This window comes from Delphinapterus leucas, chromosome 19 (assembly GCF_059928025.1).
Source record: "Delphinapterus leucas isolate spDelLeu-1000000601 "Yukka" chromosome 19, BTC_Dleu_Yukka2, whole genome shotgun sequence".
Lineage (NCBI taxonomy): Eukaryota > Metazoa > Chordata > Mammalia > Artiodactyla > Monodontidae > Delphinapterus > Delphinapterus leucas.
Window position 1 is genome coordinate 19,465,581 of NC_143147.1, and position 20,997 is coordinate 19,486,577.

Consider the following 20,997-nt stretch of genomic DNA (forward strand, 5'->3'; position numbering starts at 1 on the left):
CTGAAGTCATCTCTGGTTTCAGATACACATAATGGATAAAGGGGAAAGAATCCCTAATACTAATTCTTAAGAAATACATTTAAAACTATAAGAGCTATATTAATATATTAATAACTGCTTATTTATGATTAAATTGTATGTTAATTCTCTTCCTTAAAAAAAGTCTCTAACAATAAAAAGTATCTACTGAAGGGTTTACAGGCCTTTTATCCAATAATAGCAACCACCCTATGAGTTACATACTGTCAATGTTATCCATTTATAGATTAGGAAACTGAGGCTTATTGCTCAAGGCTCATAGCTGATAAATTGTTGAGTTAGGATTATAATCTAAAATATTCATTTTTGGTTTTAGTCAACAGCTTTATTTAATTTTCTCTGATAATGTTAAATGTATAGCTTTTTCCCACCCTTAAAAAATAAGTTAACCAAAAAAAAAAAATAATAATAATAATCAATACAATTGACTCTTTTTTTTTTGGCCACATCACATGGCTTGTTGGATCTTAGTTCCCCTACCAGGGATCGAACCCAGATCGGTCCCCGGTAGTGAAAGCGCAGAGTCCTAACCACTGGACCGCCAAGGAATTCCCAATACAATTGACTCTTTTATCTTCACTTTCCCTTCTTCTGCAGTCAGCATATTTTTGATAAAATAAAAACAACTATGGAAGGGAAGATGAAAAAATAAAATATATGCCTTATGCATACAAAATACTAAAATCATATCCTTTTATCCTTTGCCGCAGATTAAAAGTGAATTTAATCCACAACATGCAAATCCTTAATAACATAAGCTTTCAATTAAATTCCTTAAAAATTTCCCAGATTATTAATTTCACTGTTATCAAAAGACAGTCTCTCAGAAAATTTCTTAACAGCCTCAGTTAACTGTCAGTAATTCTTGTCAGCACATAAGCGCTCAAGGACCAGCTAATCAAAATGCAAAGAACAGAAACGCAAATGTAATTTATCCAGTTGGGTTAATTCATTTCTTATAGGTGAGAGTTTTGTGGCCCTGAAACAACTATGTCATAAGTATGACCCTGTTCCTGGGACAACATAAAATCTCTGTAAAGGAAGTATGAACACTTTTCCCTCGTTCACCTTAATTCCAGAGAGATCACTGGAAGTTAGCCACTACAAAGAACTATAGGATATCTCATTTCCTTTCACATAACCCCATATTCAATCAAATGCAAAAAGTATTTGTTTACTTATTAATACCACTTGTATGTATTTAAATAGATTTAATATTGATTTACTGATATTATTACTACTACTTGTATGTATGCAGCAAGTACTTATTTACTTATTAATATTACTATAAAGCAGTATTAGGCATTTTCTGCAAGTCCCTATTCAAATGCCTTATGCAAGCAAAATAGTTACAATATAAGACCATGTTAATAAATGCCAATTTAAATGATGCAGGCAATAAATGCCACCAGTTTTCACCATTTTAGAAAAGAAATTAACAAACATAAAAATAGTTATGAAAAGAGTCCATTCTGTCAAAAGAAAAAGGAATGTTTGTTTGATCATACAAGGCAATACCCAAGTGATTCACTGACTACAATATTTACCTCATTCTAGCTACTAACCCAACATGTGACCTTGGGAAAAGAAATTCTCTGAATTTTAGTTCTCTCATCCATAAAAAATACTATTCTATCTCAAAAAGTAGCTGACAGAACAAATGCCATGTTCAATATATTTACAAAGTTCTAGGAAAAGGTTTACAACAATGTTAGATGACAGTAACTTTAGAGGATACTTTTCCAGAAGTATCCTTGACAAATCCACAAATCAATCCTAAATAGGTAAGTTTCAACTAAAAGCCACCAACTTTTAAAGAGAAAACAATAAATCAAAATAATAAGCCCTTATGATACCTGCATCCAATGACTATAAAGCATTTCACCAATATCAATTAAAATTTGTAACTGCCGTGGCAAGGTTAAAAATTATACACACAGCAGAAGTTAAACTAAGGTTCCACTTAAATGACTAGCCAACATGCCATATCAAACCAGCAACAAAGCTAAAAGAATTCAAAAAGCCTTCACTGCAGTTACCTGTTACGCTTATGTAATATAGCATCTTTCTTCATGAAATACAGATTTCTCAAAACATTTGGACTTCAGCAACTAAGATTCACTCTACAGCTAAGCATCTTCAGGAGAATAGGTTTACTTTTTCTTTTCAGAAGTCCCTATATCATCAGTTTTTTTGTTTGTTTAGTTTTATTTTAAATAGAGCAACTTTTAAAGTAAAAAAAAGTTGTATAGTAAAAGTGGCAAAGAATTCCCACTTTAACTATTTCTCTCTCTCTAAAGTGCATAAAAACAGATTACCCATCATAATGAAATATTTTCAGAACAGAAACTTACAACCAAGTAAAAAAATCTCTTTTAGGACCACAGCGGACATGACAGGCGTAGTTTAAAACCAACTGAGCCTCAAGTCCCTTTGGCAAAAGAGTGCATGACTCACTGCTTTAGAACTCAATGGGAAGAATTGGAAAATTCACTCTGATTGCCCAAAGATTTTGTTTTGGATTTGTTTTTTAAGATATCTCCACATCCTAATGCTGACAACTGCCACAGTTTCTATGGCTCACCTACTGAGATTAAGATGACAAATTCTGAATAATATGAACCACAGGTAAACAAAAAGTAAGGTCCTATTTTTTCTTGGACACTGAAAATATGAGCCATAAGGTAAAGTCATATATACAGTATTATTTATTGCATAAGAGGGAGCAACACTTACACTGAAAAAATACAGACAATGAAACACGGATATTCTAGCTGGAAAACCAAAAATTATCAGATACTTATTTTTCCCTTCCAGAAAACATCTCTAAATCTTTTATATACCAGAGTAATTGTATCTGGAAAAAAAGATACCAAGTAAGTCTACTAAAAAATTAACCCATCCCAATCTCATTATAAGTTTTATAAGTATAGAATTATGAAGAATTTTAAAAACTGCTCTCCAAATTAAGCAAAAGATTCTGCCACATGTACCAGAAACACACACAGATACACATTTGTAAGTAAAAGCTCTCTTACTTAAGTCAAATTATTTTAAACTCCTAATCAACTAATAATCTACTGAAAAATCTCAGCTCTTAGTATGCTTTTATAGCTAGAAATACTAGGGGTGGGGATATGTTAGACACATAACAGTGAATTATCATACTAACCTCATTCCTCACCACATGAACCCTTCTACTTTCTAATCACATTAAAAATAACAAAAATGTAAAAATATATCATACACTGACAAAGTCATAAGGCCCATCAAAATCACATTTACAACATGAATTTGACATTCTTCTGAGAACATCTATTCACATGAATGCTTGATACAAGACATTAAAATGACCTACCCTCTCTTACGGTAGTACCTTACTGAAAGGTCTCTTCCAAAGGACAACACAAGAGAAAGGGTCTATATAAAGAGCACTTAACACAAATTATCTTATCCTTTCTTACTCACTTTGATGTTCATTATTTAGAAATCACAGATTTACTGTTTTAATGCAAACTAAAGTTAAAGAAAACATCTGCAATGTTCTCATTAGATTTTTGCAATATTCCTACTACTATTTTTTGCCAAATATTTCTGGCATTCGTTAATCTACACTTACTTAACTAAAACAATAAAAAACATTAAGAAGTGTGTATATATATGTGTGTATGTATGTATACGTACAGATACATAGAGACAATAAGTATTTGCTTTAGAGCAGGGACATTGCTTTTTACCCCAATCATTCAATACCCACCTTGCAAAAAAGGTGGAAACTAAAAACACGAGATTTTAAGATTTACTAGAGAGAAACGCCTTTGTTGTAGTACCAATTAGCATCAAATAACCTTACAAAACATAAGCAAGAGAAAAATGCTATGAAAGGGCAATCTAGCATTTCACAGCTTCTGCTCTCTTACTCCACCCAGTCTCCTCGGCTCAATGGCTGTTCACAGCAACCACAAATATTAGCCCATTTTTTAAAAAGGTGTGGGAGAGGCACCGAAATAGGGCTAACTCCATCAAAATCAAGATATACAAAAATATTCTGCGAAAAATTAAGTTCCATTCTGATTTATAAAAATAACAGCTTTGTTTCATTTAGGAGATCCTCCCCTTGTGAACAATCCAAACAATGATCATTTATAATAGAACATGAAAGAATAAATCACCCTAAACACAGATTACTCTTCTGCTTTAATAAAAACTGCAATTTGCAACTGCCAATTATTTTGCAAAACTGTGTCCTGAAAGATACCCATGAGAGATTAAAAGCTAGCTAATGCCTTAGACCCAAATCAGAATTTTTTAAGTAACAGCTTTTAATATATTCAACATTGTATCACTACCGACATATCCAACCAGGAAATTTTCCCGATTAAAAGACTGGACCCTGCAGCAATCAAGCTTGCTGCAGAAAAAAAGAAAAAAAAAAAAATTCAAGCAAATACTACTGTGGCAAAAGGGGAGGGATGACATTACTGGTATGAAAGGCCCAAGCACTGTCTCCTCCGCCCTAGCCTCAAAATGAAATTCACACAAAACGATCCCACCTCCCAACAAAAATAGAATTACCAAAAATGGCACAAATTTTTTGTTTAGCCTTTAAAACGTTATAAATCTCAAGGACTGTGTGTTAAAGTAAAGGTCGGAACATCGGTAATACCTTTATTCTCTCCCGACTGCCTCTTAAGGAAAGGGGGAGGGGGGGACCTTGGCATGACATCGCCCATTGAGAACGAAACCACAAATCTGGTTCTTCGCTTCCAAAGCACAATTTCTTAACCAAAGGATTGATATAAATTAGACCCAAACCCCAACCCCAAAAGAAAATCTCCTGCCCTGCTCCCAAGGAGTTTCTTGCTAAGTCACCGAAGAAAGGCAGAATCACAAATAAAGCCAAGGCACCTTTCTGTCTTGTCTCACGATATTGAAAACCTCCTCCTCCTCTCCACTCTTCTGTCTAGAGAGAGAGAGTGAAAATTTGCCCACCACCTCAAAGGCATTTTCTCACCTGGGAGGCTACGGAAGGCACTGCGTTTCCTAAATGAGTGGGGAGATTAGATTAGAAGGAGAATGGCTGAGGGCCTCGAAGCTCAGTGCTATAACGTCAAAAGGCAACTCCCGTTGAAGGAGCCGGCGGCAGAAAAGAAAATCCTGCCTGATTTGGTGGGTGGGTGCTGCGGATGGTTCGGTGGGTCGGGCCGCTCCTCCTCAGTGGGTGCAGAGGCTGGACCACTGCACAGGGGGACCAGGGAAGGGCTGGACCATCATTCTCAGGTCAACCCCATCCTAAGGACAGGTGGGGGACAGAACGCCTGAAGGCCTGTGGGTGCCGAGGCGGCTTGGGGCTGAGCCCGGTCCCTGAGCGCCAGCCGCGGGTGGGGTGGGGACTGCGGAGCTCGCCTTCCGCGGCGGGGGAGAGGAGGGCCGAACCCTTTCCCCAAGATCAGAGAGAGACCTGCTCTCCACGCCCTTCCTACCCAAGAATACTTTTCTTGCTAAGTCACCAAGGGAGGAGGGCGATCCCTTCCCAGGGAGGGCCGCGGGTGGAGCCGCGGCGGCCCTAGCAGCCCCCGAACCCGAGCCAGGGAGGAGGGGAGCGAGGGCAGCGCCCTCCCCGGCCTGTCCCCCCTCCTCCCGTGTCTCTCACTCAACGGCCGTCGCGGCCGCCATTTTGAGAGCGAGAAGAGAAGAAGAAGGAGGAGGCGGCGGCAGGGGGAGGGGAGTATGGGAGGGAGGGGACCGGCGCAGCCACATCGTCAGGCCGCCGGGCCCGGCCCGCAGCCGCCGGAGCGCGGTGGAGAAGACAGAGGGGAGGGCGCAGACCCTTGCCGCCTTACCGGAGCGCTGCACCGCCGCCTCCGCAGGGCCTCTTCCGTCCTTCACTCCCATCCACCGGCGGGGGAGGGGGAGAGGGAGAGGGAAGGGAGGAAGGAGGGAGGGAGGGAAGGAGGGAGGGGGAGGATGGCGCGCTGGGCCCTGTCCCGGGGAGGGGGAGGGGAGGGGAGCGGGCGGGCTCCTCAGCCGTTCCGGGGCTCGAGCCCAAGCCTGGCGCTCGCGGTTTCTCCCGCTCGCACCCGAGCGCTCCCCTCCTTCTCCTTCTCGCTCCCTGGACCCCGGCGTCGCTGCTCGTTCGCTCGCTCACTCGCTATCTCGGCCGCCGGACTCCGCCGCCGCCCCGCCGCTCCAGCTCCGTCTGTCACAGGAGCTGCCCCAACGCCCTGACGTCACCGCGCCGCCGCCGCCGCCGCCGCCCCAGACCCGCGGGGAAGAGGGAGGGGAGGGGAAGGGAGGGGTCCCGGAGCGGAGGAGGGGCTGCGGCGCATGCGCCGGCCTGGGCCGGACCCTGAGCCGCGCTGCCTTCCGCTTAGTCGGCGGGTTGCCGGTGCGGCTTGGCGGTACCTAGGGGTAGACGGACGAGTTTGCGCGCGAGGCGCTTCTTCTCGCCCTCAGCACGGCTCTGTAACCTGGAAAAAGGCTCTCGGCTCCCTTTTCCTAGACCCTCGTCTGACTGCTGCGGCCCCTCACGAACTCCGGCTCTCTTCACGTCCCCGCCCTGGTCTTGGCCACGAACGGCGCCCTCCCCTCTTCCCCCCGGCCAACAGAAGAGACCAGCTGGCCCCGGTGGATTCCGGGCCCCAATAGGCTTCAGAAAGCGGAGCCCGGACCAGGATGTCGCCCCTTCTACCTCCGGCCTTTGGGTTTTATTTCCCAGGGGCCGGGGGCAGGGGGGAGGAGAGGGGAGAAGGTTGGCTTGGCTTGGGGAGAAGAGCTGTTGAGGTTGAAAGGCTGGTGGAATGCCTAATTATCTTTATTTTTGTTATAGATTTCTAATTGGGAGGATTCGCTTTTAGATGTGATTCAGCTATTCTTTTCCTTAGTCACACACACGCACGCACACACACATCTGCGACTCTGGAAGTCTCGAAACTGATGCCCAAAGAAAGACCTGGAACTTTATCCCTACAAGGCTTGAGCGCGCGCGCGTGTGTGTGTTTGCTAATTTATGGGTTGAAATACTGAGGACAGGTCTTGGGGATTTGTAGTCAGTGTTTTGCACACAGACATTTGATTTAAAAGCGGCCAGGTTTGAGGTTCTGAATTATCCAATGTGGAATATCCTTTTAGTAAGAGTTGTTTAGTGTGATTATCTCATCACTAATTTGTATTGTCCAAGGAAACTCTTTTCCTAAAACATAGGTTTAGGCTTGTGTTTATTGATTTTATTGCTTTCCTTTATTTAGGTAAATACATAACACTGCTTTTGAGAAGCAGCTGGGTTAATGAGAGAGAGAACTTGGGTATGTGTAACTGTGACCTTGGGTAAATTACTTTCTCTGGCCCCAGTTTCTCTATAAAATAGACCTAATAAGTAACTTGTAAGGCTTTTGTGAGAATTAGGAGATGCTGCATGTGTGCAGTATATGGTAATTCATGGTTACCATATACTGGTAACTCACAGGTAACTCATGTAGCAATTACTGTTACTTAATACCAAAAGAAGTTTCCTTTTATCAAGAAAGATTGTATCTCTAACCCTGCAGGTGTTCAAGAAGAATATGAGTGAATTGCCTGGAGGGTTTGGGTTCTCTCCTTTATGAAGGCAGGGAAGGAAATCAGAAGGTCTCTGGAATGTTTCTTCCAGGTTTACAGTTCTGGGATTCTCTAGCTGGGTAAGGACAGCAAGAGAGGAACAGAAGTTTGGTCTGTGCCACGTCCATAACAGTCAATAAACATGGAATAAATTAACATCCCCTGTTCTAAGAGTTGGTTCATTTTTACCTTTTAAAATATTATTGCCTGACATCACACTATTAAGATTTAATCAGCTGAGTATATCAGTTCTTATTTCTTAAATCAATGTTCTAAAAGCCAACAAAATTGCCCAGAAATCAGAATCACATTGATAAACACTGATTTAATACAAACAGCACTAACCCCCCTAAACCTTGAGCTCATAGACTCAGGTATTCAGAATACTTTAAAATGTGTATTAGGTAATTATGAATTAAACTGAGATCAGGTTTTATTTCTATAGCAATCCTTCAAAAAATAACAGACTCCCTTGGGAGGAATGCATAAAAGCTTTCTCCCTGGATTATAATTTTTCTGAAAAGAAAGAAAACTGTGTTATGTGCTTAACTTGATACGGAGCGATGTGTTCTGGTTCTGTGCACTTTCTTTTCAATTGCTAAAATGATAGATGCATCTTAATTAACACTTGTCTATTCAGAATGGGGAATTAGGACATCTATGCTATTAATCATAATTCATAAGGACTTACACAGAACCTACTACATCCATCCAGGAAACATTTAATAATGAATATTCTGGGTGATGTTTCTTGAAAAAAAGTAAGTATAAACATCGATTTTACTTAACACAATCTTACAATCTCCCCATTCATTTGAATTGCAAATCTTTATTTTTCCAGCAGACATTTTCAAAATGGAAACATTTGTTTCAGTTGCTGCAGTAAAATTAGTGTTAGTTTAAACAATTCTGCAAATAAGCTGACTGGAAGAAGCACTCTAAAAATATTGCTATTGGGGAGTGGACAAAATATCTTCTAAAAGTAGCTCCAAAGCAAAAATCTGTTAACAATGAGCACAAATGTTAACACATTATTTTGAGAATGAAACTGTCCTCTGTTTATAGGCAAACATACATCACTGTATGTGTGTACCTGATAGAAAGCAATTAGCAAATGGTGAGAAGGTAGCTTTCAGGCATACAAGTTATGTGTATCAATGTCCCATTTGAAAGAAAACCATGAACCAACTGGCAAGACTCACTCTAGGAGATTTTGGCTAAATAATTTGTGTACCTGCATTTCCCCAAAGCATGGACATGTCAGTGAGGGCAAGTCCAACTAAACCAGTCATTCTTCATCTCAGCATCATGATACCCTCACGTGTCATGAACATCGGGAGGCCATAGAAATAAATGACAGACTATTAAAGGAGGTGAAACTCACAGCCTGGACATAGAAGAAATATTTAGAAGCAGCACCTGGTAATCTGAAACCTTAAAAAAAAATACATATATATATATATATATACACACACACATAGAAAATAATTTTTTAAAGTGCTAACATAAAGAAACAATACAAAAGGATGTATCAGATTCATTCTAGATGTCACCTCAGTAGACCAGGCAAAGGGTAAAACAAGCTTTCTTCCCCTTTATGCCTGTTTGTACGCCCAGTAAAGTAAAAGATTAATTCTCACCTAGAGGACTCAAAGCTTTATGAAGGAGGTGATTTAAAGCAGACTTTTTAAAAACGACTAGAGGGCTTCCCTGGTGGTGCAGTGGTTGAGAGTCTGCTTGCCAATGCAGGGGACACAGGTTCGTGCCCCAGTCCGCGAAGATCCCACGTGCCGCGGAGCGGCTATGCCCGTGAGCCATAGCTGCTGAGCCTGCGCGTCCGGAGCCTGCGCTCCACAACGGGAAAGGCCACAACAGTGAGAGGCCCGCGTACCGGGAAAAAAAAAAAAAAAAAAAAACGGCTAGAGTTTTCATTCATTCATTCAACAAATATTTAATTGAGTATCTTCTATGTACCAGACCCTGTGCTGAGTGCTCAGTATACACAATGAATAAAACAAACAGAATCCCTGAGCTCATAGAGTTTATATTCTGGTGAAAGACAGAAAAAAGGTGACAAAGCTATGAAGGCAATAAACAGTTTTGATGGAGAAAAATAGGAAGGCCCACATGAGTGAGTGTGGTAGAAGAAGACATTTCTGAGGAATGAGTGACATTTAAGCTGAGACTTGAGTAGCCAAGAGATTCTAGATTGAGGAACAAGTGCAAAGACCCTGAGGCAGGAAAATGATTGCTGTGTCCCAGGAAATTAAAGAAAGTCCAGGCAGGTGTAATGAAATGATGGTGAGAAAGGAGGCCTCTTGACTGCACTGGTCCAGGGGACACCCTTCACATTTTATTCCCTGAATAGCTCAGAGAAGAAAGAAGAAGAGAAGATCAGAGAGACAGTTTGGAATCAGATAGTACAGGACCTTGAGACCATAGTAGGGAGTTTGGATTTCATTTTAGTAGCTGTGGATAAAGGTAAGGACCAAAAAAAGAGCACATTTTGACTATGTCTTTTGATCCTAAGGACTTTAAACAGATAATTATGCTATTATCTTACCTTTTTAATGTGTAAAATTTCAAATATATGAAAGACAGAGTGATATAATGAACACTTATATACCCATCACCAGGTTTGACAATTATAAATTTATGGCTAATCTTGTTTCGTTTATATTCTCACTCATTTCCCCCTTCTTATTTTGAAGCACTTCTAAATATCACACTATTTCATTCATTAACAGTTTAGTATCTCTAAAAGAAAAAAAAAGCCTTTTCTAAAAAACATAATCACAATACCATTACTACACCTAAAAGAATAACAATAATTCCTTAGGATATTTTGACCCTGCCCTTTGATTTTTGCCTCACCAAAGACATGGAGTGATCAGAAGTTCTGGAGAAATTGGATAAGCAATGCAGTTAAGCAAGCTTGGACAACAGAACTATCCTGGGTTATTTGAGATCTCCCCACTATTTTCTCATGAATAAGTCTAAAACTTAATATAAACAATTGGTTTTTTATCCAATTAAAATGAACATTACTGGTAGAAATGATTTGCATAGCATATAAGCAGAAATGGCTAAAACTGCACACGGTGAAATTTGACCGAGGAAAATTGCATGTGGTGAAAATCATGGCCATGAAAGGGTTCTCACAGCAATAGAAAAAATAAAAGAGAGACTGAAAGAAAAACCCTGATAAGTAAATCAAACTTCCTTTGTAAAAGTATTAGAGGAAAGAACGTTTCCCCAGTGAAAATAATTTCATTAAAATAAAAATGAAAATAGAAACATTGGAAATGGTTTTACTCTGCAAAATAGAGAATTGATCAAATAATTGATTTGACTAGAGTCTGTTCTAATAAACACATTTGCCTTAAAAATTCACTGAAGTTGGTATAATTATGTTTACAACACTAGGATTCACAAATGCTGAGGTAACATGTCCTTATACATTTACATATATCAATATATATATTTTTAAAATTTTGTGGTGACCACATTTTAAAAAGTTAAAAGAGATGAAATTAATTTCTATCTTTTCTTTGTACTCTTTGAAATCCAGTGTGTATTTTACATTTACAGCGTATCTCAATCCACACTAACCCTATTTCTAGTAGCCCATGTGGCTAGTGGCTATCCTACTGGACAGTACAGGTCTAGAAGAAAGGTGATCCAAGTGGAAAGAGTGGTTTAAGCAAAGCCGTAACATTGTAAGTGTGGAAGGCAAGTTCTGGAAACAAGAAGTGATTCCAGGGTAGATGAAAAGGAGTGTAAATGTATGTGAGAGAGGGATGTGGGGAGAGTGAAGGGTTGGAGAGGGAAGAAGGGAGAAATGTACGGGCTCTAAGACTGGAAAGATAATCTGGACTGGAAGGTTTTGAGTATCTCAATCACTAGTCTGTCCTGTTTGCTAAAGGGCTGCTTATATTTGTCTTTGTGCAAGACCATAAGCCATCTTCCAAAGAGAACTTTTCTGACTCTCTTCAGTAGTGTCCTCTTTCCCCCTCCCAGTTGCTGTTTCTACTGTCCCTTCTTCCCCTATTGACTGTTCAGAGAAAGGAAGGACTGAATTCCAGGTCTCCAAATGATGGTCCAGGAAAAACCACTAATGCTAGGTTACATCAAGACATAGCCTAAATCATGGCTTTTTTACTTTCTTTTTTTCCAAAGCCTTTTTTTTCCAGACAATATACTGTACAGAATGCCCATGTGCATATAAACAAACACAGAACTTCCCTGTTTGAAACAGAGTTTGGGGCACAGACTGACACCCCCTCTGCCATACTATCCCAGCATCTCACTGTGCATCTTTGACAGCATTCAGAACTCACAACAGATTCATTTCTTCATTTTAAAAAAATTTAGTACACTAACTCTTTCTTTCTTTAAAGGTGAATAGATTATGGCTGCATATCTAAAATTTTCTATTTCTTCCTGGACTACAGTGCACAGTACTTAGATAAATAAAATAATATTCTTTTCTCTACAATCACTTTTGATACATGTATATATAAAAGTATGTAAAATTTTGTTCCAAACTTCTTCCTTATAAAATCGGGGTTCGTTTTAAACACCTATGCATCTTCTAGGACTGCAAACATTTTAGTGGGAGCACTCTGACAGGTGAGATAGGAAATTAATATAGGACAGAAGGCCCGTTTGGCCCACAAATTACCACCTGCTTATTTTAGAGAATGCCTTTTCCGTCTCACTAGATATATGTTTGTTTCCTTATTTCATTTATTTATGACTCATGCTATAGCAAAAATTTTGGAAAATTCAGAAACCATGAAAAGAAAATGAAAAGTCTCAAGTAATCCCATAATTCAGATATAACCACAGTGAAAAACATCACATGTACCTTTCTTTTTTTTTACAGATATTGTCAATATTTTTCACAAAATCAAGATCTTAGTTTAAATGAAGTTTTGAATCTTAATAGTTTTTAGTTGAAGGTTAAAAATCAACAATTTCCCATGTCATTAAGTAGTCTTCAGAAACACAATTTTTAATGTTTGCTAAATAGCCTATTGTTTTAGTGTTTCTCCCAAGGCCATGCTCCGCATTTTGGTTGGAACAATACGTTTTTTTTTAAGTTTTATTATATTTTTTATCTTGAGATAACTGTAGATTGACATATAGTTGTAAGAAATAATAGAGAGATCCCTTACACCATTACCCCCTACCCCAATGGCAACATCTTGCAAAACTATAGTACAATATCACAACTAGGCTATTGACATTGATATATTTCCATCAATGGGAGGATCCTCCACGTTGCTCTCTTTTACCCACAGCTACTTCCCTTAACTGTCAATTTAAGAATGTTATATAAAATGGAATCAAGTAGTATATAATCCAGTCCTTTTGAGATTGGGGTTTTTTCTAACTCAGAATAATTCTCTGGAGATTGATCTAAATTGTTGTATGTATTCAATAATTCATTCCTTTTTATTTCTGAGTACTACTCCATGGTATGGAGGTAACATAGTTGAACTATTCACCTGTCAAAGGGCATCTGGTTGTTTCCAGTTTGGTGTGATTACTAATTAAGCTGCTATGAACATTTGTGTCTATGTATTCCTGTGAACATGTTTTCATTTCTCTTAATTTTCATTGTTTTCATTTCGCTAGGATAACTGCCCAGGAGTGCAATTGCTGTATCACATGGTAGTTGCATGTTTAGTTTCCAAAAAAACTGCCAGACTGTTTTCCAGAGTGGCTCTACTATTTTATATTCCTACTAGCAATGTATGAGCAATTCATTTTTCCAAATCCTTGCCAGCATTTGGTGTTGTCGCTAGTTTTTATTTTAGCCATTTTTATAAGTTTTTTTCTTTAATTAATTAATTTATTTTTGGCTGTGTTGGGTCTTCATTTGTGTGCGAGGGCTTTCTCTAGTTGCGGCGAGCAGGGGCCACTCTTCATCGCGGTGCGCGGGCCTCTCACTGCTGTGGCCTCTCCCGTTGTGGAGCACAGGCTCCGGACGCGCAGGCTCAGCGGCCATGGCTCACGGGCCCAGCCGCTCCGCGGCATGTGGGATCTTCCCAGACCAGGGCTCGAACCCGTGTCCCCTGCATCGGCAGGCGGACTCTCAACCACTGCGCCACCAGGGAAGCCCATTTTTATAAGTTTTTGTGATATCTCATTGTGGTTATAATTTGCAATTACCTAATGGCTAATGATGTTGAACATCTTTTCATGTGCTTATTTGCCATCTGTATATCCTTTTTAGTAAAATGGTTCCTTGTGTCTTTTGCCTACTTTCTAATTGGTTTGTTTTTTATTGTTGAGTGTTAAGATTCCTTCCTGTATTCTAGATACTAGTCCTTTGTTGGACATGTGGTTTGCAAATATTTTCTCACAGTCCATAGCTTATATTTTCATGCTCTTAACAGGATCTTTCACAGAAAAAAAAGTTTTCAATTCTGATGAAGTTCAATTTATCAATGTTCCCTTTTATAAACTGAGCATTTGGTGTCAAATCCAAGACCTCTGCTTACCCCTAGATCTCAAAGATTTTCCCCTGGTTTTTTCTTTTCTGAAATTTTTCTTTTTACATTTTACATTTTTACATTTTTCTTTTCTGAAGTTTTACATTTAAATCTGCGATCCATTTCAAGTTAATTTTTGTGTGAGACTTAGGTTGAGAATCTTTTTTTTTTTTTTGACTATGGATGTCCAATTTCTCCAGTACCATTTATTGAAAAGTTTATTTTTCCTCCACTGAATTGTTTTTTACACCTTTGTCAGTAATCAGTTGGGCATATTTGTGTGAGTCTATTTCTGGGTTCTTTATTCTATCCCATTGATCTATGTGTCTATCTCTTCACCAATCCATCAACAGTATACAGTCTTGATTACTGCAGTTATATGATAAAACACAGCATTGAGAAGAGTGATTCCTCCTACTTGATTCTACTTTTTCAAGATTGTGTTAGCTCTTCTTGTTCCTCTGCCTTTCCATATAACTTGTAGAAAAATCTTGTGTATAACTACACAAAAACTTGTTGGAATTTAATAGTATCAATAGTTGCATCAAGCCTGTATATCAGTTGAAGGGAATAGACACCTTTACTACATTGAATCTTCCAATTAATGAATACCATATGCCTCTCCCCTTTAGGTCTTCCTTCTATCAACAGTTTGTAGTTTTCAGTACATAAGTTCTGTACATGTTTTGTTAGATTTACATCTAAGTATTTCATGTTTTTTGAGTGATTATACATGCACTGTACTTTTTATTTTGGTTACCACATGTTCATTGTTAGTATATGGAAATACAACTGATTTTTGTACGTTTATCGTTTATCCTGAAATTTTGCTAAAGTCACTGATCAGTTCCAGGAGGTTTTCTTTGGAGAATCTTTGGTATTTTCTGTGCAGACAATCATGTCATCTGAAATCAGGACATTTTTATTTCTTCTTTTACAATCTATGTGCCTTTTATTTCTTTTTCTTGCCTGTTGCCCTTCCAACCCTATGTTGAATAAGAGTGATAAGAGCAGACATTCTTAATTTGTTCCCAGTATTTGGAGGAAAACATTCAGACTTGCTTGCTTGCTTGCTTTCTGTCTGTCTTGGCTGCACCATGTGGCTTGCAGGATCTTAGTTCCCTGACCAGAGATTGAACCTGGGACCTGGCAGTGAAAGCACTATGTCCTAACCACTGGACAGCCAGGCAATTCCCCATTTAGACTTTCAATGTTAGCTGTAGAGTTTTCGCAGATACTTTTTCAGGTTGAAGAAGTTCTCCTCTATTCCTATTTTTGTGAGTTTTTATCATGACAGAGTATAGTATTTCTTCATTGATTTTCTGTAGCAATTGTTATGATCATGTGATTTTTCTTCTTTAACCTGTTAATATGGTAGATTACATTGATTGATTTTCACATATTGAATCAGCCTTGCATGCCTGGAATAAATTCCACTGGGTCATGATGTATAATTATTTTTATATATTGCTGAATTCTATTTGCTAATATTTTGTTAAGGACTTTTGTGTATGTATTCATGAGGGATATTGGTCTATAGTTTTCTTTTTTATACTGTCTTTTCTGGTTTTGGTATAGGGTAATACTAGCTTCATAAAACTAATTGGGAAGTGTTTTCTCCTCTTGTATTTGCTGGAAGAGATTATCTAGAATTGGTGTTAATTTTTCTTTAAATGTTTGATTTCCATCTGGGCCTGGAAATATTTTTTTGGAAGTTTTTAAATTATAAAAAAGAGAGAAGACACAGTTTACCAATATTAGGAATGAAAAAGGCGATATAACTACAGACCATGCAGACATAAAAAAGATAATAAAGGAGCATTATGAAATATACTATGCACATAAATTCGACAGTTTATAGATGAAATGAACCCGTTCCTCAAAAACCACAAACTACTCCAGTTCACCCAATATGAAATAATTCTAATAGCCCTATAACTATTAAGGATATTGAGTTCAAATTTTAAAACACCCAATCCAAAACGGTCTTTGATCTATTTTGAGTTGTTTGTTTTTTCTTGCGGTACGCGGGCCTCTCACCGTTGTGGCCTCTCCCGTTGCGGAGCGCAGGCTCCAGACGCGCAGGCTCAGCGGCCATGGCTCACGGGCCCAGCCACTCCGCGGCACGTGGGATCCTCCCGGACCGGGGCATGAACCCGTGTCCCCTGCATCAGCAGGTGGACTCCCAACCGCTGCGCCACCAGGGAAGCCCTTGAGTTGATTTTTGTATATGGTGTAAAGTAAGGGTCCAACTTAATTCTTCTGCAGGTGGATATCCGTTTTTCCCAGCACCATTTCTTGAAGACTGTCCTTTCCCCATTGAATGATCTTGGCACCCACAATGAAAATCAGTTAACCATGTATGCAAGGGTTTATTTCTGGACTCTTTCTTCTATTCCACTGGTCTATATGTCTGTCCTTATACTAGTGCCACAGAGTTTTGATTACAGTGGCTTTGTACTAAGTGTTGAAATTAGGAAGAGCAAGTCCTCCAACTTTGTTCTTTTTTGGCTACTTGGGTTTCTTTAAGATTCCACGTGAATTTTAGGGTAGGTTTTTCTATATCTGCAGAAAATGCCATTGAAATTTTGATAAGGATTGTATTGAATCTATAGATTACTTTGGGTAATATTGTCATCTTAACAATGTTAAATCTTCCAATCCATGAATATGGGATGTCTCTCCATTTACTTAGGTCTTGTTTAATTTCTTTCAGCCATGTTTTGTAATTTTCCTTATAATCTTTCATCACCTTGGTTAAATTTATTCCTAAGTATTTTATTCTTTTTGATGTTATTGTAAATGGAATTGTTTTCTTTTTTAAATTTATTTAATTAATTTATTTTTGGCTGCGTTGTGTCTTCGTTGCTGTGTGCGGGCTTTCTCTAATTGAGGCAAGCGGGGGCTATTCTTCGTTGAGGTGCACGGGCTCCTCATTGCGGTGGCTTCTCTTGTTGCAGAGCACCTGCTCTAGGCACGCGGGCTTCAGTAGTTGCGGCTCATGGGCTCAGTAGTTGTGGCTCACAGGCTCTAGAGCACAGGCTCAGTAGTTGTGGTGCATGGGCTTAGTTGCTCCGAGGCATGTGGGATCTTCACGGACCAGGGCTCGAACCCGTGTCCCCTGCATTGGCAGGCAGATTCTTAAACACTGCACCACCAGGGAAGCCCTGGAATTGTTTTCTTAATTTCCTTTTCTGATTGTTAACTTTTAGTGTATAGAATGCAACTGATTTTAATGCACTGATTTTTTCTTCTGCAACTTTGCTGAGCTTATTAACTCTAACAGGTTTGCATGTGTGTGTATGTGTGTGTGCGTGCGCATGCGTGCATGTATAATCTTTAGAGTTTTCTACATTTAAGACTATATCATCTGCAAATAGAGATATTTTTACTTTTTCCTGTCCAATTTCAACGCTTTCTATTTCTTTTTCTTATCTAATTGTTCTGGCTAAGACTTCGGGTCCTAACTTGAAATAGAAGTAGTGAAAGCAGGCATCCTTGTCTTTTTCCTTATCTTAAGGGAAAAGCTTTTAGTCTTTCACCACTGAATATGATGTCAGCTTGGGTTTTACATTTATGGTCATTACCATGTTGAGGAAGTTTCTTTTCATTCATAATTTGTTGAGTGTTTTCTCATGAAAGGATATTGAATTTTGTCAAGTGCTCTTTTCTGCAACAATTGAGATGATCAGGTAGGTTTTTTTTTTCCCTTCATTTAAAAAAAATGGTGTATTACATTAACTGATTTTTATATGTTGAACCATCCTTGCCTTCCAGGAATAAATCTCAGTTGGTTATGGTGTATAATCTTTTAAATATGCTGCTGAATTTTATTTGCTAGTATCTTATCGAGGATTTTTACATCAATATTCATAAGGGATATTAGCAGTTTTATATCTATTGTAATGTCTTTGGTTTTGTTATCAGAATAATGTTGACTACATACAATGAGTTTGGAAGTGTTTCTTATGTTTGTTCACAGTGTTCAGGGTTTCCAGTTGTACTTAGAAAGAACAACAGGGAAAAGTATGCCTACTCCATTTTTCCAGAAATGAAAGTTGGGACAATCCTTTTTTATGAAGGATGTGTTATGTCCCTGGTCTCTGGGCATTAACGCTCAGTACTCCTCAGTCATTGTAGCCCAAGACGCTCTGATTGGAATTACAATTATTCTTTCATTGTGCATCAAGGTTATTTCTAATATTTCATTAAAACATAGAATATGATGAAAATTCTTGAACATAAATCTTTGCTGCATTGCACTAGTTATTTCCTTATGACAGGAAATATCTTATTCTAATCCAAAGATTAGGATTACTAGGCCAAAAAGTGCATACTTTTTTTTAAGACTCTTAATGCACATGTAAAGTTACTTTTTAGAAAGGCAGTGCCAGTGGCTTCACTCCCCCTTAAAACACTGAGCATTATAAATTATTTTCTGAAAAAAAGATTCTCTTTCATTCATTACAGAATAATCAGGAAACAAACACGTAAACAAATAAAAAGACAAGCAACATGAAAATAAATCCTCTCACACAGGGACAACCCCTTTTTCTGTCTTGGTATCTATCTTTCCATAAACTTTCTTGTTTGTTTGTTTTTGTTTTTGGCTGCGTTGGGTCTTCGTTGCTGCGCACGGGCTTTCTCTAGTTGCGGCGAGTGGGGGCTACTCTTCGTTGTGGTGCGTGGGCTTCTTATTGCAGTGGCTTCTCTTGTTGCAGAGCACAGGCTCTAGGCATGCAGGCATCAGGAGCCGCAGCACGTGGGCTCGGTAGTTGTGGCGCACGGGCTTAGTTGCTCTGCGGCATGTGGCATCTTCCTGGACCAGGGATCGTACCCGTGACCCCTGCATTGGCAGGCGTATTCTTAACCACTGCACCACCCATGAGCTTTTCATTGTAGTTATATAGTTACATTTGCATATATATTTTATTTTTAAAAATTTAATCATATCACATATGCTGTTTTGTAGCCTGCTTTTTCAATTCAGCAATATATCATAACTATCTTTCTATGTCAATAGACAAATTTCTACAACATATATATATATATTTTTTGGCCGTGCTGCATAGCTTGCGGGATCTCAGTTCCAGGACCAGGGATTGAACCCGGGCCATGGCAGTAAAAGCCTGGAATCCTAACCACTAGGCCACCAGGAAACTCCCAACATTATCATTCTTTCTTTCTTTTTTTTTTTCCCAACATTATCTTTTTAAAACAAACATTACTATCTTATAGTTCCTGTGAATCAGGAATTTGAAAGCAGGTTGACCGGGCAGTTCTGGCTTGGGGTCTCTCAAAAGGCTGCAATCAAAATGTCAGCTGGGGCCATACAGCACCATTTCAAATAACAGTTGTACTAGTACTCTTCTGGTTGCAAGGGACAAATACAAATTGAAATAACTGAAGCAAAAAGAGGGATGTATTGGCTCGCGTAACCAACCGTAGAAAAGGTAGGAATGAAGGACTAGAACGATAGATGTGAGTTTTTCCAGAATTCACTCTTCAGCCTCTTGTCAGTGCCTCTTTCTGTGTGTCCAATTCATTCTCTCAGATTGGCTTCTTCAAAACATTTGGAGAAATGGCAACCCATAGTGCCTATGCTCACACCCATTGCAAACGTTCCACTACATGATTGTACTTTTTTTTTTTTAATTCATTTAATTTATTTTATTTTTGGCTGCGTAGGGTCTTTGTTGCTACACACAGGCTTTCTCTAGTCGCGGCGAGCCGGGGCTACTCTTCGTTGTGGTGCGTGGCCTTCTCATTGCAGTGGCTTCTCTTGTTGCGGAGCATGGACTCTAGGCACACAGGCTTCAGTAGTTGTGGCCTGCAGGCTTCAGTAGCCGTGGCTCGCGGGCTCTTGAGTGCAGGCTCAGTAGTGGCACACGGGATTAGTTGCTCCACCGCATGTGCGATCTTCCTGGACCAGGGCTCGAACCCGTGTCCTGAATTGGCAGGCAGATTCTTAACCACTGCACCACCAGGGAAGCCCATGATTCTACTTTAATACATGGATATCCAGTAATATATTAAGAACTTCTACAAACCAACAATAAAGAGACAACCCAACTCATACTTTTTTTTTTTTTTTTTTGTGGTACGCGGGCCTCTCACTGTTGTGGCCTCTCCCGTTGCGGAGCACAGGCTCCGGGCGCGCAGGCTCAGCGGCCATGGCTCACGGGCCTAGCCACTCTGCAGCATGTGGGATCCTCCCAGACTGGGGCACGAACCCGCGTCCCCTGCATTGGCAGGCGGACTCTCAACCACTGCACCACCAGGGAAGCCCACTCATACATTTTTATACTTGAAAAAATTTAAACATAGCACAGGAATGATTGATTCCTTGAAAGTTAGAAAGAATTTTTTCATGAAGCTATCTGTACATAGCACTTTTTTGAGTAGTTGTTTGACAAGGACCTCAATTTCTCCTGTGATCATTGGTGTTTTAGATTTTTTTGATTTTGTTTTGTTTTGTTTTGTTTTTTGGTTGTGCTGCACGGCTTGTGGGATCTTAGTTCGCTGACCAGGGATTGAACCTGTGTCCTTGGCAATGAAAATATGGAGTCCTGACCACTGGACCATCAGGGAATTCCCAGTATTTTAGGTTTTCATCTTTTCCTAGAGTCCTTTTTTCTTTTGGTAAATAATACTTCTCTCTCCATCAGGTTTTCAAAATTTTGACATAGAATTATATAGAGTAGACTCATATTTCAAATAAATCTTAGGGACTTCCCTGGTGGCACAGTGGTTGGGAATCTGCCTGCCAATGCGGGGGACACGGGTTCGAGCCCTGGTCCAGAAGGATCCCACATGCCGTGGAACAACTGGGCCCGTGTGCCACAGCTGCTAAGCCTGT

The 20,997-nt window shown here is 39.5% G+C and overlaps 2 protein-coding genes across 4 annotated transcripts in view; one reads left to right on the forward strand and one right to left on the reverse strand.

Moving 5' to 3' along the window:
* The window catches only part of PAFAH1B1 (platelet activating factor acetylhydrolase 1b regulatory subunit 1), a 74,208-nt gene extending 68,002 nt beyond the window's left edge, over positions 1-6,206 (reverse strand). Inside the window, exon 1 of one of the 3 annotated variants that reach the window (XM_089900626.1) lies at positions 6,188-6,206. The gene's annotated coding sequence lies outside the window, so the exon portion shown is untranslated. Of the gene's footprint in view, positions 1-5,053; positions 5,437-5,882; positions 5,978-6,187 lie in introns of those variants that run through there. The other 2 variants (XM_022596177.3, XM_022596178.3) reach the window with 2 other exon arrangements.
* Positions 5,116-20,789, forward strand: LOC149744820 (uncharacterized). The gene is made up of 3 exons (XM_089900146.1): positions 5,116-5,212; positions 5,415-7,621; positions 7,666-20,789. The coding sequence occupies exons 1-2, from the start codon at positions 5,116-5,118 to the stop codon at positions 6,446-6,448; spliced, it is 1,131 nt and encodes a 376-aa protein (XP_089756272.1). The 3' UTR covers positions 6,449-7,621; positions 7,666-20,789.
* Positions 20,790-20,997: the final 208 nt, after the last annotated feature.